General features: G+C 38.1%; 2 protein-coding genes across 2 annotated transcripts; both read right to left on the bottom strand.

Annotated features, from left to right (window-relative positions):
- Positions 1-1,625: 1,625 nt before the first annotated feature.
- LOC107044827 (nardilysin-like) lies at positions 1,626-4,916 on the bottom strand. Its single transcript, XM_015266869.1, has 2 exons — positions 4,490-4,916; positions 1,626-2,797 (listed from the first exon to the last, which is right to left on the bottom strand). The coding sequence occupies exons 1-2, from the start codon at positions 4,914-4,916 to the stop codon at positions 1,626-1,628; spliced, it is 1,599 nt and encodes a 532-aa protein (XP_015122355.1).
- A 522-nt stretch (positions 4,917-5,438) lies between these two features.
- LOC107044823 lies at positions 5,439-10,345 on the bottom strand. The gene is made up of 4 exons (XM_015266866.1): positions 10,075-10,345; positions 9,772-10,016; positions 7,161-8,091; positions 5,439-5,975 (listed from the first exon to the last, which is right to left on the bottom strand). Exons 1-4 carry the CDS (start codon positions 10,164-10,166, stop codon positions 5,552-5,554), a joined length of 1,692 nt encoding a protein of 563 aa, XP_015122352.1. The 5' UTR covers positions 10,167-10,345; the 3' UTR covers positions 5,439-5,551.
- Between the last annotated feature and the right edge of the window lie 6,745 nt (positions 10,346-17,090).

Here is a 17,090-nt window from a genome sequence, read left to right on the forward strand (position 1 = left end):
TGAGCCGTCCATCTGCCTATACGGAACCCAAATTTCTTCAGGAATCGAAAGGAATAGGTTTTAAGGCTGCTGTGTGTTTCACGCAGTTGTATTTTTATACTACTGTGTTTCACGCAGTTGTATTTTTACACACCTGTGTGTTTCACGCAGTTGTATTTTTATACACCTGTGTGTTTCACGGAGTTGCATTTTTATACGCGTGTGTGTCTCACGCAGTTGAAGTTTTATACTACTGTGTGTTTCACGCAGTTGTATTTTTATACACCTGTGTGTATCACGCAGTTGCATTTTTATACGCCTGTGTGTTTCACGCAGTTGTATTTTTATACACCAGTGTGTTTCACGCAGCTGTATTTTTATAAACCTGTGTGTTTCACGCAGTGGTATTCAGATACCCCTATGTATTTCACACTCCTGTGTATATAAACACACAGGTATATAAAACTTCAACTGCATGAAACACACAGGCGTATCAAAATGCAACTGCGTGAAACACACAGGTGTATAAAAATACAACTGCGTGAAACACACATGTGTATAAAAATACAACTGCGTGAAACATACCGGTGTATAAAAATGCAACTGGGTGAAACACAGGTGTATAAAAATACAACTGCGTGAAACACACAGTAGTATAAAACTTCAACTGCGTGAAACACACAGGCGTATCAAAATGCAACTGCGTGAAACACACAGGCGTATCAAAATGCAACTGCGTGAAACACACAGGCGTATCAAAATGCAACTGCGTGAAACACACAGGCGTATCAAAATGCAACTGCGTGAAACACACAGGCGTATCAAAATGCAACTGCGTGAAACACACAGGCGTATCAAAATGCAACTGCGTGAAACACACAGGCGTATCAAAATGCAACTGCGTGAAACACACAGGTGTATAAAAATACAACTGCGTGAAACACGCAGTAGTATAAAACTTCAACTGCGTGAAACACACAGTAGTATAAAACTTCAACTGCGTGAAACACACAGGCGTATATAAATGCAACTGCGTGAAACACATAGGGGCATAAAACTTCAACTGCGTGAAACACACAGTAGTATGAAACTTTAACTGCGTGAAACACACAGTAGTATGAAACTTCAACTGCGTGAAATACACAGCAGTATGAAAATTCGGCTGCGTGAAACACACAAACTTCACGCATGCGTGGAGTGTATGCAGTGTACGGGAGTGATTCACGCAATGGTGCGAATAGTCACGGCCTTAAATTAATCCATAGCAACTAATGTTCGACCCAAATTACGTCGCAATACTTCAAGCTTAATCCATAAAAATGTAATATTTTTAATAATATACCAGTATCCCTGAAAAATTACAGCCGGTTGTATCTTCGATACAGCTGTAATTGTACGTGGATACGTCCATGGTCTCTCCTTCTTTCTTGAATTTCGTAGAAACTCCTTGCATTATCTCGAAAATTCCAGAAACTCCTTGTATTTTTTCGAAATTCCAAGAAACTTCTCGAATTACCTCGAAATGTCTACAATTTTCTCGAATTCCGACAGATGGCTCTGCACATAAGGACCGTCTCCCAAAATGACCCCCCAGATTGGAACCGTAGACGTATCCACGTCAAAATTGGAGTTGTCATATTATCTAATTACCTGAAGTTGGTGTCCTCGATCATTCTGATCTCGTCGAATATCCTTTTTTGCGGTCCTAGTTTTCGCATCATGGTGATGTACGAGAAGATGGCGTCGAGGACTTCCTTCAGATGGGAGTGGCCCTCGTCAGTGAGGACTAGAGACAAGCTGAAGAGGGCGTACATGGAGCTGTGCTCAAAGCCACTCTCGCCGTTGCCAGAGAAGACGTCGAGGCACCACATCTTCTTCCTCAAGTAGCTGATGAGGGAGCCCTTGCCCTCGTGGCCGATCACCCAGGAGACGTACTGGTGGGGCTTTGCTCTGTACAAATGGTGCAGAGAGGGCATCGCCCAGGTGAGCTCTATCTGGCAGATGTCCTTGATCGGCTTTATCTTGTAGATCCTTCGAAAGTGGTCGGTGTCGAAGGATTTGGCTCCGTTGAACCTCGTGAAGTCGTCTGGGGGGAGGTTGTTGCAGGGCACCTTGGCGAAGCATTGTTTGACGTAGTTCTCCAATGTGTCCAGGGGCAATCTCGCTTGGATGGTGACTGTCATCCTGTGGGCGCTGTAGTGACGCTCTCGGAAATTGTGGAGCTCTTGGTACAGCTTGTCGTCGGTCACCATGTCTCGCAGGGACACGAGGTTACCCCAGGGGAATTTAGTGGCTGGGTGCTGGGCCTCGGCGAAGCTGCAGAAGAGCTGCTCCTTCCGGTAGAAGTCAGAGGGCAGTGCCATCTGGAATTCGCTCTCCACAGCCTCTCGCTCACGGGCTATGGCGTCCCGCAGCATCAAGGGGTTGATGAAGAATTGGGCGAAACGGTCTAGGGCACTCAGCAGGTGCTTCTCGTCGATCTCGAAGTAGAAGGTCGTTTGCTCGCACTCGGTGGAGGCGTTGTCGGAGCCACCGCGTTTTGTTATGAAGGCGTCGAAATCGTTCTCGAGGGGGTACTTCTTCGAGCCCATGAACACCATGTGCTCCAGGAAGTGCGCGAGACCCTGGATCTCGGGGGGGTCGCTGAAGGATCCCACACCCACGCAGAGACCACATGCTGCCATCTTCTCGTCTTTTTTCGGGGGCCTTAGGGAGGCATCCTCGTCGTCTGAGTTGTCCATTTCTTCGGGGGTGTCGGAGACGTCGGAGGCGTCCTCGTCGGAGGAGCAGTCCGAGTCGGAGTCGGTTGATGAGGATGCTGGGGGTCAAGCAGAAATATCGAAGGGGTTTTTAGGGATTTCGAAATCGTTTCGTAGATTGGGCACGAGCGGGTAATCACTCGTGAAGTCTGGTTTACAGGTGAAATTGAAATCTTATGAAATCTCATGAAATCTTTTGAAGTCTTGAGAAATCTTGTGAAACGCCATGCAATCCCATGAAATTTTATGAAATCATTTGAAATCCTTTAACTTTCCTGGAAATGCCTTGAAGTCCTAATAAGACTCCAGAAATCTTTGAAATCTCGAAATCTAATGTACACTCTTTTTTAGAGTGATCACCCTCTCGATTGAGCATTAACTTTTTCAGAAGTTTCCTGAATTTTGTTTTCTATTTATTAGTAAGGATATTCATGTATTTTTAACAGTTTCGGACAGACCACACTAGTTTCAATTATTTTCAATTCATCAAATTTGACAATTCAATTCCATGACAAAAATGTGAAAAAAGTCAGGAATATTCAGCGTTATATAAATTCCATCTTGAAAAGAATGATTTTTTTTTAAGATTAGTTGTTTATAAATAAAAAAATGAAATTGTTTAACCTTTCGGAGACCTTATTTTTTTAGGCATAAAATTGATTTCTAGTAAAATTATGAATATGAATAGATTTGCTAATTATTCCGAAAAAATGATTTTTATGGTGAAAATTCATTGTTCATAAGATATAACAGAAAATGGTCGTAATTTTTAAAAATTAGAATTTTTAAATTATTTCATCAATCTTTCTCCATAAGTAAATTTTCTAATTTTGTTTTGGATTTTTAAAATGTTTTCTAATGGTTCAATATCGAGATTTAAATTCCGATCTACAAAGTTTGAATAATAAAATCAAATAGGGCTCAAATAAGATCTCTAGTGTTCGACTACAAAAGTAAAAAAGCATTTCACGGGTGAGAAAATAGCCAAAGTACTTGGATATCCTCAACATAAAATTATTAGAAGAGCGCAGATGGTAACGCGGTTCCGCGATGACCGGAAAAATCCCTATAACAGCCTATGTATAAGAAACGACTTTGATTGTTGAAACAAGATAAACATAACTCAAATTTTTAAGATTAAAATCTAAAATATTATAAATTCTAAACTGAAGTTAATATAACTAGAAACATTCTGGTTGAATTTGTGCTCAATCGGCAGTCTTGTATTATCGACAATAATAAATTTAGGATTGCTAAAAAACAACACTATTTCATGAGAAAATGAACTTTTCGTGGTGAGGGAGAAGATTAAAATTTAGAAAAAATCTAAAAAAAACAAAAATAACAGATAACAATTCTATGCCAAAGATGACAATTAGTGTCAGTGCCAAACCTGTAATAAATGATTTTTGTTTCTGGGTGCCGTGTTATGTAAATTTTCCAAGCTCTTTTCATTCAATTTTTCTTTTTTTTTCATCAATAAAATCAAACCAAAAAACTTAAAAAATTCGAGTCGAGGAAATTCTATATAAAATATCTCAATAGAGTCATTTGAATAGAAAAATGGAATTCTATTGACTTTTTCAGTACAATATTTTCTATTGAACGAAAGAAAGTTCAATAGAAATCCTGTAGAATAGTCTATCGAATTCGCTAGGTTTTTCTATGAAATTTTTTCATACGCGATGAATCTCGCAAACTGCAATTGAGAAAATATGAAATAAATGTGAAAATAGGAAAAATCAAGTCACCTGCATCGTTCTCAGAGGTTTCTTTCCCATCACTGCAGGCACCATTAGCAGTGTATAAATCAGCTATCAAAAGGGCAGTGAGTCCGTTCGGCAGTTTAATGACCCTGTACTCCTTCTTGTCATTGTCAGACTTGATCGGGGTATCCAAGTACTCCACCTTGATGTTGGCAGTCGCTTCCTCAATTTTAACATCGCTCGAGGTGGACGATACAGTCATGTTCTCACCAGTTAGGTTAGAACCATCAGCAGAAAGTGGAGACTCACACTTGGGAACAACCATCCTTTGATTGACTTGATGGTGATGGGATTTAAGTTTTTTCTTCACTGGTGGCACGCTCAGAGAGCGCTTTGGCATTATCCAGTTATGATTGACGAGATTTTTGACAGCACATGAGAGCAGCGTGGATGGACGGAATGACAAAAACATTCGAACATAACCAATTTCATTGGCAAAAGCTCTTCACATCATCGCATTAAAATCAAAGGGGCGTAAGTGCCATTTCTCTGAGATTTTTTTTCTCTTAATACCAAAGGGGCATATGTTTTTTTTTTCCTTCGAAATGGAGTTTTCTCAACTTATGCAAGGTTTTCTGTGGACAAATTTCTGAAGTGGCAAATGGACGTAAGTCCGACTAGCAAGTACTGAAGGGGCGTATCTCCAGCACATACGCCTCTTTCTTTTTATACTTTTTGTTTCTTTTCTAGCTCATATTGAGAATGAATAATTCCAAAGGGGCGTAACTCAGGCATATACGTCCCTTTGTTTTTGAAGCAATAATCACAGAGGGGCGTAACTCCAATAATATGTTCCTTCATTTGTTACTGATGTTCGTTCCTATTAATTCATGAAGTATAAATAGAATCACATGCACTACAGCCCTAATAATAAATAATATTTGATTCTACATTAACATTAAATAAGGTAGTGGAATGAACAGAAATCCTTTCATTCAATCATAAATTCAATTATTATTTATAGAGTCCTACCTCCAATTATCTCCAATATAAAAATACAAAAAGCAAAAATATCACAACGATTTAATAAATGATGTAATAAATTCATCACTTGGAACGTTGAAGCATGTAGATGAGTGTGGTGTACCGCTGAACCCATTCGTTGAAGGTTGCTCCATGTACCACCGAGTCGTTGATGGCCATGGCTTCTGCGACAGGTTGGGAGCACCAGGCATCGGAGATCAAGTTGAGCTCTGAAATTTCGTCCTGACACTTTTTGCCCCTTGAATTGGCCTCGTCCAGGAGTTCAATTATTTCTCTCTCACGGGTGAATGATGGGAGTGAGGACTTCAGGTTGATCTCGAGTTGATTAGCAATCTCTGATTCCTGTTTCTTCTGTTTCAAGAGCTTGTTAGCGATGGTATTGAGATAGCAAGTGATTAGGTGGTAGAGGGCGGGCTGGAATACTGGAGTTGCTGATGTGAGGGTTGGGAAGGAGATTGAGGCGTTGCTCATGCACGTTGTAGCATGTCTAAACAAGAAAAACAAAAAAAAGTTGGTTAAAAACAAGTGGAAAATTGCTCTTGTATTGCATATAGTATAGTAATTTTTGCTAATAAATTGGCAATATGTTTCCGAATAGTTATTTTGCACATCATTTCCTTCTATTATGTATAATTCATTGTTTATTTAATTTTATTAAATTGAAAAAGATGGCTTTTTAACTACTTTTGTCAGATTTTCAACTTAGTTGAATGTTATAATTATTCTTATTATCCCTTTCTTCTATACAACCGACTGATTGTCTTTTTTACAGTTCTATCTCTCCCCTCAACCCTTCGTTAAAATATTGATAGAAAATTTTTATTTACACATACTTGAATAAATTTGACACATTACATTTAAAGATATCCCCGGAATTCTGATTTTCAGAAAATACAAAACTTGCAATTTTCAAATGAATTAAAATAACGATTATTGCTATCGTTTTCGTTTTTGACCTCAATCAAAAGGACATCCAAACAAATTTTTGAAGCCATAATTCAATCAATTCAGAACATTTTTTTTAGTTATCGTAGGACAACCGATTTTCGAAAAAATTCGAAAATTAACGAACTAATCGATGAATTAAAATTTAGTTACTGGCGATTGATGGGGCTCAACAATACATGCTTTTCAAAAAAAAAATTCAATTCCAACCATTCAGTAGTGAATTAATAAAGATATAATACAAAAAATCCAAAACTTAAATTTGAACGATTACAACGTTTCCATTCACATTATTACGGAACAATTTTAGAAAAGTTTAAAGGAGCATAGGCTAATATTTCATAAAAAAACTATTAGAAATAATATTTTCGAATTCTTTATGATGCAGTACCATTTGTAATTAACATTTCAAGTGTATTACACTTGAACCAGTGAATAATAATCATTTATTGTGAAAAATGGGATAGTATCGTCTATTCTAGTCCAGTATTTCCATCAATATGAAATAGAGGTAGAGCTCATTTCATGTTATTTTACGACACTAATTTCATTAATGACACTTATCCCTTAACTCTGCTTCAAAGGAATTCATAGGGTCATTTCTTTCCTTAAATAAAATCTCTGAGATAAACACATCGAAGCGATGAGTATTTCCAAAATAACTTCCCCAATTTTCTTCAACTTCACCTATTTTCATCATTCGTATCAAATTCAAAGCATCTCTTACCTATAAGCTCCAATCTTTCCGCTCAACAGAATCTTATTCAAAGCATTGACATCCAAATTCTCCTGGAAGACCTCCAGCTCATGACTGAGATTCCCATTCATCCAGTCTGGAGCAGCTTCGTGCTGGAAATTCAAGGCAAGAATTGAGTCCAACGCAATTGCCAAATTGTCCTTCAGAGTCAGCAAAAAATTGCTGGCGGATTGCAGAAGCCCCAGGGATTTGTGGAGAGTCTGGACATGCTGCTCCATTTGATAATCGACCTCGTTTATCTCAGACTCGAGCTCATGCAGCTCTAAGGAGACGGCATTCTGCTCCTCACTGAAATGCTTCATCTTCTCCATTTCACTCTGGAGGACCTTCTGAGTTGCCTCGAACTTGGCAACCTCCATGACAGTCATCAGCCACATGTCCATCTCATCATTGTTATCAAAACAGGCAGATATCTGCTCCAAATATTCACTCCCACGTGCCTCGTACTCTTTGGCCTTCTCCAGGTGAATGTACTTGGCAATTGCTGATTTAACTTGTCGACCCCGAGCGCTCGCAATCTCAAGATCCAATTGAGAAATCAGCTTCTTGCTCTGATTGTCCTCAATCCCCACTTTGCACAACTCTTCGTTGTTTCTTAACCGATTCTTCAGGATCCAGTCCCATAGTTCGGGAATTGCGATTGGGCCGAGACTCTCCTGGATCTGCTTCCAGGCTTTTCGTTTGTCTGCTCTCGAGGAGATTCCACCCACGAGAGTCAGGGACTCGTTCATCGTGACCTGGTCTATCCCTGACTGAGACGGGGGGAGCAAGTCCTGGCAGACTGTTCTCATGTCCTTGCAATTTCTCATCTTGTCTTTCATCTCACGATGGCTCAGCTCCAGGAGGCTCTTCTTGGTTTCCAGGGTTTTCTTGGCAGCTCTGATTTTTTGTAGTTTTAATACTGAAAGGGATAAAGGATTGATATAACACGAAAAGCAGCGCGTATGACTGCTACTCTCCACGTTTTTTTTTTTTCTCCTACTAAATAAGTCCACGCGCTCAGCGCGTATGTCATACTCCATGAGGATTAATGTATGTTTATTCTAGTGAATAGTGTTATATATTATATATTTCAGGAATGGATTGTATTTTTTAAAATGTATAATACATCCAGTGTACCATTTTTTGAAGCCAATCTAGTCGGCGTATTGTGTCATTAAATTTTTTGTAAATGATTATAGCCTACATTAAAGATATTATGATAATAGTATATTATATTGTATTTTATACTGCACTATATTATATATCCTATGTATAATCTACAATATATAATGGAGTTTGGAGTTTCGAATTATACATAGAAACTTCATAATCTACATAATCATAACATAATCTACTATATCGAAATATCTTTAATCTATGCTATCATCTTTTATAAACATCCAATGACGAGTAGATTGACTTCAAAAAACGTTACACTGGATTTTTTATTAAACCATTTTCATTTTAAGCAATTTCATTGCTAGTAGACTTCGAATGGATCCCAATATATGTTTTCAAACAATGAAAGCATAAGGATTACCATTTTTTGAAAAGATTAAGGCCAATCCCACTCATATTTCATGACAAAAGTGATTTTTTTTTTCAAGAATTTTGGGTGAATTGGTTGAATTGTTCCATTTCAAGAACTATCAAATATATCGACCTAAAATGGGGTATAGGAATGTTCCTTGACAATCCTAACTAGAAGCCAAAGTTTCAAAAAGTTTCCCTAACTTTTACCCATGTCATAGTGCGCAAAAATGGATTCCGACCAAAAAATACAAAAACGACATCTAGAAAAATTTCAATGGGATGGTACCCATATTTTGTTGGATCTCGATAGATGACATGAAAACGCACATTTTGAAAAAAAAATTGGAATCGGACCAGTAGTTTTCTATCATCAGGACGAGAATTTTGAAAAAAAATCAAATCGGTCGAGAAGGGTTCAGGAGAAATCGGCAAAAAACGATTTTTGAAGAATAGTTATATTTCAGGAATCGCTCAACCGATCGAGCTGAAATTTAGCACAAATTTGAGTCTCAGTAGTCTCAATTAGCAGCCAGAATTTCAGCATCTTTGCCTCAATAATTCTCGAATTATTGGGACAGCTCTGGACATACGAACACACATGTGCACTCACATACCTACACATATACAGACATTTTTTAAAAACATGATTTCTTCACGTTTCATGACAATTCTAGGCATTTCCATCCAAAATTAAGAAATCGAAAAAAATTACAATTACAACGCATCCATTCGGAAGCAATTAATCCAAATTCTTCCCTCTAAAAAATGAGAAATTTATCAAAAATCAATAATCATTGGAGAAGTTCATCCAATGTACGTGTGCAAGTCATTCTCTACAGTAACATGAATGTCATAATTGAAACTTAATCAGGCTCGCCTGGGAATGATTCGATTGGAGAAATACGATTAAAAAAAAAATGCTTCTCTCAAGCAAATGAATGTTTAGCAAAAATATTTTTTTTCTCACTGTTCAGCTGTTCAAGATCATTGCATGGTTGATAAATACGTGATATTCAGGATTAATTGATGAATAATAATTTACAGTCTCCCTTGATTCAACCCTTACCTTTTTCTTTAATGGAGTTCTCCCTCTTATCACATTCTCCCTGAAGATTCGTGACTTGAGTCTCCAATAAACTTCTTTCAGACTTCAAACGTTTTGTATTACGAATGTGTTGGATCGCAGGGATCTGTCCCTGACTTTTCAAATAATAAAGTAAGATATTCTTCCGAGTTTCCAGCACATCGGTGACCGAGTGGATTGCCGACCCAATTTCCTCCCACCAGAGCCCAGTAATTCCATGATTAAAGCTAGAATTAAATAAGTAAGAGCTGTATTTAAGAAATTGAAGGAAATTTATAACCTTACATTTTTTTTACGTGATCGGAGCAGGCGGACGACGGACACCCCAGGGTCTCCGCCCACTCGAAGTTATTCACTATTTCAACTGTCTTCGGCATGTTGAATAATCAAAATGAATAACAATGGAGCTTCATTGATTGGAACAATTGAAAACCCTTGGAGAACATAACGAAGGAAGTTCAAACTTCAAATTTGTAACTGTTTACCATGGCGAATATGGTGGGAGGAGAGGACGCTCGGTTGTGTTGCTCTGTTGATAACTCGTAGGTTTTGCGAGAATTACTTGACCGATATCTGGCTCTTCTACGCGCGTTGAGGTCACGACGCCCAAATGCGGAATATCGAGTGCACCAACTACTGAAACTCAATTCTCTAGAATACGGTAGTCGCTTGATTAGAGTGAAAGTTGAGCGGACAATCCCCTGGAAAAATAGAATGAGGAGTGATCCAATCATTGAATTGATCATATAATAAAAATTTTTAATAGAGAGTAAAATTCTCGCATACATAGAATTATACTGTTTGTATTCTATTGCAGAAAATTGTTATAGTCATAAGTTCAATGTTTTTACCCATTTACGATATTGAAAAATTCTTGAATCAAGTACTATTTCTAACGTAATTTGATTATTCACTCGGCGTCCACATGAAATCTCATCATGACTAATATCAATGGTGTAGCTATTTCGAAAATACCTCGATCATTATGGTCATTCGTGGCTTGAATATGCAATTCAGAATTAGTGATGCGAAGGAAACAATGCAACTAATACTATTTCATACCTCACTTACGCTCTCTTTAAAAAGTGGACAAGTATATTTTACGTGAGAAATTCACAACCCTGAAATAGTATTATTCCGGCCTGTTGCGATGGGGTTTTTTACTCGTGTGGCGTTGTCCTCCGAGCCGTAGGCGAGGACTGGCCAACCACACGAGTAAAAAAACCTCATCGCAACAGCCCAGGAACAATATTTTTCTGTAGTGATTTTCAAGTTTTCGAGTTTGGTAAGTATGTAATACCAATTCCCAGACGAGAAATCGTGAGAAGAAGTACAGAAAATACCATATTAAAGGGAAGCAGTAAATTGAATAGTCATATATCTGCCATAGCAAAATGGCTAAATTCAGATGGGTCTATATATGTCGTGGATAATTTAGATCAGATATCAATATTAAATCCCTGGAATTGAGATTTTCATAGATCACCGTCAACACTGATATCTTTTTTATTGTTTGAAAGAATGCGTCATTCATACATGACGATGGGTTCTCCATTAGCGAATTTCCATTTCAAATCTATGTAGATTTCTTTACCCATATTCATCAATATTAGTTATCTGTGAATATACTTGATACTATCAAGTTACTTCTGTGGATATGTGGCTAACTAATGTCCGTCCAAAAGGTATCTTGCAGTCATACGATAACTTTTACTTAACTTCGAGGTAACTTCTAGACACAAGTTACCTTTTTGGACAGACATTAGACAGCCTTTTTGGTATACTTGCAGATACCCTCGAGAACTGTGCTGCTTGGGCTGGAATAACTGAGGATGAATTTTCAAGGTTCCCGCCAGAACTGTTTAAAAAATTTTATGCCAAAATGGCATTTGGCCGACTTCTGTAGGTAATGTAGGGAATCTGGGTCGATAATACAGAAAATTTGTTATCGGTAATGGTTTGACTCCTACCCGTTCCAGTGTATTCCGTGTGTTGATTTGGGGGGGGGGGCGTTCGTACTTCCGCAACTGTACACATCCACGGCTGTCCGCAAATTTGTGAAAAATGTGAGGGAACAACCGTACACCACCACATTTGTGCTCTGTCCTTGCAGTCGGTCAAACAGTGTCGGTAGAGTAGAAATTGCATTCGTTTTATTTGCAGTCGATATTAATTATGATCGTCAAAAAATGATCGTCGGAACAAGGTCCGCGATTCTACCGGGTGTCCACTGTTAATAACACGCATATGTATCCCAAGTAGACTTTTGAATTAACACTGTGTAGCGCAGTCTCATTTGAATTGAGACATCAATCTAATATCATAGAATGGTTTAATAAAATTGAAAATGCAAATAAACTCGCAGTGAATTTATGTAATTTTATCGAAGAGTAATTAATGGAATACCATTAATGGAATTTTAAAAGAAAGATTTCAGTGTTTGATTTTGAGTGAACGGCTGAGCCTCACCCTGTTGGAAATTGCGGGTGATTTTTTCTGGGTCGATAAATGGCGTACTGATGCCTCTAAAGATGATTTTGCACCAGGGGAGACTCCTAGACCTCAATGTTCTATACATACTCCTAGACCCCATTGTCCTCCTAGACAATGTTGTCACAACTCTGCTTTTCAATTGAAAACAGACATCATCTTTAGAGACATTTGTCATGTTTAGAGGCTCTAGCACGTAATTTCTCGACCCGCTCTTTCGTTTGAGCCCAAAAAAACATTCATATCTTGTCTGACATCGCTGCTACAAACTCGTGTCTACAACTCGGGCCTTCAATTGAAAGCCCGAGTTAAAGACCCGAGTTTGTAGCAAAGATGTCAGACAAGATATGAATGTTTTTTTGGGCTCAAACGAAAGAGCGGGTCGAGAAATGGCGTGCTAGGACCTCTAAAGATGGTTTTGAACTAGGGGAGACTCCTAGACCCCAATGTACTATACATAACCCTAGACCCCATTGTCCTCCTAGACAATGTTATCACAACTCTGCTTTTCAATTGAAAACAGACATCATCTTTACAGACATTTGTCATCTTTAAAGACTTCTACACGCCATTTTTCGAGCCGCTCTTTCATTTGAGCCCAAAAAAACATTCATCTCTGCTACAAACTCTGGTCTTCAACTCTGGTTTAATTGAATTGCTAATGTTTGTTGAAGAAATTCTGCTGCAAAAAATTGTACGAAAATTTTATATCGCCTGATCAGAAGTGTCGACCGAAAGTAAAATTACATTTTAATTCCATTGTTAAATTTGAAAATAAGAAATCTAGGTGATAGGAAGTTTTTTATTCGTAAGTTTGTAGTACTCTAACGCTTGCTTTTTGGGAGCCGTACCTCAACCCTTCTACGCGCGCGAAAAAAATCTAGAAAAAAATTTTGTGAATTTGTTAGAAAATTCGATTTGATTTTGATTGCACTTTTTATTAGTTTTTGAATCATTCTATTGACAAATTTCGCAGCTTGTGCAAAGTGGTGTAAAAAGTTGTTTAGAAATGTTACATGTGATGTTTTAAAGAGGTTTAAATTAATTAATAGCCGCCTGACTAAATTCACCAAAGTTAATTTGAAGAGTTGTTTATTAAATTAAAGAAAAAATCGAAAACTGGATACAATTTCGAAAAAACGCGATTAAGTTCGAAATCGTTTTGGATTCTTGAGGAAAAAATATTGAAAAAAAGGATTTAACCCGGCGGCACATGTGAAAATCAAAAAGAAATGATTCATCCGTGTGTTGAAGACAAGAAAATTCTCATTTATTGGTCATGAATACGATTATTTTCATAAAATGAATCACAAAACTAAATAGTTCTTGACGTTCTAAGCTTCGGTATTTGCTTCTAATAACCCACAAGCAAGTTTTGTAACGAAGATTATACTCATAAATTCTACTTATCGCTTGTGCACCATTCGGATTATAAAAACTTCCAGTTTCCGACTCCATCCACGAATTCCCTAGTATAAGAGATCAAAGTACATAAATTGTTAGAAAAATATGAGCACTCCGAAATATGATACTGCCAGGGTCATTCCAGCTGTGATGTAATCTCAAATCATTGCTTCACTCGACTTTGAACTCGTTTTGCAGTGAAAAATAAATTTAATCTGAATAGAATATTCCGCCTGAGATTAACAAAAAGACAGCAAAAAGAATGATTGATTGAACTGATGGAATTCCTCTAATCATTCGTGCAAAAAGCATATGAAATTTTTTTTCTCATTTCGGCCGTAAGGCAGCGGTTCACGACCATTAATTATGACAAAAAATATTGTTCGTCACATGGCCGAAAAAATCTTTTCTGGTGAATATGATTGCAGCCCGAGCCGAAGACGAGAATGACGAAATATACTATTATTGAGCTCCCACTTGATCGATTCTGTTATTCCTAATCATTTTTTTGTAATACCTGCCTGAAAAGTTCACTTTTTGGGACTGTCCAGCGGACGTAAAATATTTGTTTTCCACACGCCGTACGAAAATTAAATTATCATGCGTAAAGGTTCGCTTTGTGCATTCGAAATTTACTCATCTATCTTATTTATCTTATCCATTTACTTATCTCGAAATTTATTTGATTGCAGTCCTTGCAAACTCATCGCCAGAAAAGTTTTCTTCTGCTCAGTGACGAAATGTACTATTTTGTCACTCGGTTCCTGCCACCTCGCTTCACGCACGCTGCGAATGCTAAAAAGCCGCTTACGAGCGTTGTGACAAGAAATATACTTCATCATTGTGTCGAAAAAAACGATAAAACTTTGAATTTTATGAAAAATTCACTGGAATCCCCAATTTTCCAGTTGCAAAGACAAGAATTCTCGAAATTGATCGAATTTTTAATCAAAACATGAATATTCAGTATGAAATTAAACTGTATTTCTATTTAATTGGAAATTTGGGAATTTATCTACCCGAGTTTTCCTGATTTCTATTAATTTTCACAGAATAGTTAACCGTAAATTTACGGTTTTAGTGTTTTTTAAAAAATTCTTACCAGACTTTTCTCTTCCCGGGCGATGTTTTATTGACCTAATTTCCTCATTCTTCACGTCAATCAAAGCCAGTAATAATAAATTACGGGGAAATAAAATGAAACAGACAAGTGGTGGCCCATTGAGCTGGTGAGGTCTTATAGAAGTGAAGAAAAAAATCATAGGGTTGTTGTCCTTGAAGGATCTACCTACTCGGCTCTTATAAACCCCTCATAAGGTTGTTTATGCGTTCGCTGCTCTTGGCGTTTGTCTTTCCCATCGATTCAGTAGTATCTCTCTCCAACCCACGGACGCATTGAGGCATGAAAAACGAGCGAACATGCCATGACAAAAAAATCCTTTCCCCCTCTGTGCGAGGTCAATCACTCCAAAGGAATTCTTCACTTCAAACACTGCATGTCATAGATTTTATGTCACTAGGCTTGAGAAAACGCAACTCCTACTTTGCTTCGCTCGGTTGGATCGCGGTTTTCGGGCCAAATGAGATAAAATATTGTATGTTACACGGCGATAAAAGTATTATCCGACTCATGTCATTCGTTAGATAATACTTTTATCGCCCGATGACATAATGCACTATTTTGATACTGCGTTACGTTTTTTTTATTGATAAGTATTAATCCATCGTTGGATTATTTATATAATTTCATTCGAGTATTATTTACATATGAACTTTGGCTTTTATGTTAACTTGTATTTAGTAGCTATGAACATATTTTTAAATTCTTGTATTATTACTTTTATGCTGCTGCGTTCACTTCGTACTAAAAAGTACCCTTTCGTTCACTCGTAAATGAAGAGTATATATGGATACGAGTGCATAATACGTAGAAAAAAATGTTCAGTAAAAATTACGGAACTCACAGTTCGCTCACCGATTACGGAATCGACTCAGAAAATTTACGTGACGGTATCGTAATTTTTCACAAGAGATTCAGATAAAAATTACGGAACGCTCCGGAAAAATTCCCTGACAGTTCCGTAAAATTTCCTACAAGCACATTTCGCTCCGGAATTACGGAAAAAATACGTAATTTTTATTGAATATTTCTCTCCGTGTAGCTCGAACATTACCAAGCGCAGAATATCTCACACTAAGAAAAACAAATCCTATCCCAGGAAATTTTATACTTGTCCGCAAGATGAGGGCAATTGGTTCATATCAAGAAAACGAGTTCTCAATTCAATTTACATTGAAAATAACATTAAAAATTCTTGATAATCGAGAAAATTTAAGGTTCTAGCATTCTCAATTTTCCATTCACTGAAAATTCAATTTTATGTCTTTAAAATTCTCCCTTCTATTAAAGAATTTAAGCCTTCAAATCACCTGAACATGAAAAACTCAGTTGTATCGCATTACTTCCATAAATCAGTAATGTCCTGGACATTTAAAAATTAACAGAATACAAAAATCAAGATAGTTGATGATCCTTCAACAGTCACTCAAACGTCAATAATCTTCGAGCGACCCCATCCCCCGCGAAAGACTTGAAAACCCGAATCCCCACGCCTCCTGAATCCCTAATAACCCGCAGTGTCGATTTCATCTTCTCGAGCCTCATCAATTGCAGATGCCCTGCACATCCTCGCTGCCACCCCCACGCTCTCCTGTTTCCCTCATACGACCGCTTGAAATCGGTCGGAGTCCACTGAAGCGTGACCACTGAGTGCGCCAACCGTGCGGGCACCGACGAAAAGTCCCGCCCAGCCTCCCCATAAACACCTTTGACATCCTTAGGGCTATGCATATTCTCCTAGTATAGAATCCTCTGAGTTTGGTATCAAATGGCCGCCCATTGTCCCCAAGCGATTCGCACCCCAAAAACCAGAATTCCCTGGCCATCACTGAGACATTATTACAGCATACCTCCACGGAAAGGTCACAGGCTGTAAAAATTCTTGGTATGAACCCAAGAAGTCCTTCGCCACTCATGATTCCCTGGTCTCTTAGACGCTGGAGTTTCTTTCAAACCCACTGGAGCGTCACATGTTTACACCCTTCGGGGGATTAACGAAGGGCGGCTGATTAGGCACTCATGAGGTACCCCAGAGGCCTATGGGTGTAAGTAAATCCAGGATTACTCTTGAGACTAGGGAAGATAGGTCGGGATGGGCTCATCCCACAACTGGTCGCCTGGTCAAGCCGACAATTCTCCATTGTCCAAAGCAGCACAGTACCTGCGCTTGGATATCCCTTGAACCGAAATGTTGAAAGCTCTCCAACAGTGAAATCCTCCAAATACTCTAATCAAAATAAATAGGGAATAGGCCTGTGCTCCCGAAGGATAGGCCTGCCGGAGACAT

Source organism: Diachasma alloeum, unplaced genomic scaffold, assembly GCF_001412515.2.
Source record: "Diachasma alloeum isolate Michigan unplaced genomic scaffold, Dall2.0 Dall_scaffold_00827, whole genome shotgun sequence".
NCBI lineage: Eukaryota > Metazoa > Arthropoda > Insecta > Hymenoptera > Braconidae > Diachasma > Diachasma alloeum.

Bases quoted from the DNA above. Each gene is read 5' to 3' on its own strand.
- LOC107044827 (XM_015266869.1), bottom strand. From the start codon at position 4,916: ATGTTTTTGTCATTCCGTCCATCCACGCTGCTCTCATGTGCTGTCAAA. The intron at 2,798-4,489 runs GTGACTTGATTT...CTTGACCCCCAG, and splicing joins AACCTCTGAGAACGATGCAG to CATCCTCATCAACCGACTCC.
- LOC107044823 (XM_015266866.1), bottom strand. From the start codon at position 10,166: ATGCCGAAGACAGTTGAAATAGTGAATAACTTCGAGTGGGCGGAGACC. The intron at 10,017-10,074 runs GTAAGGTTATAA...ATTTAATTCTAG, and splicing joins TCCGATCACGTAAAAAAAAT to CTTTAATCATGGAATTACTG. The intron at 8,092-9,771 runs GTAAGGGTTGAA...TATCCCTTTCAG, and splicing joins GAACTCCATTAAAGAAAAAG to TATTAAAACTACAAAAAATC.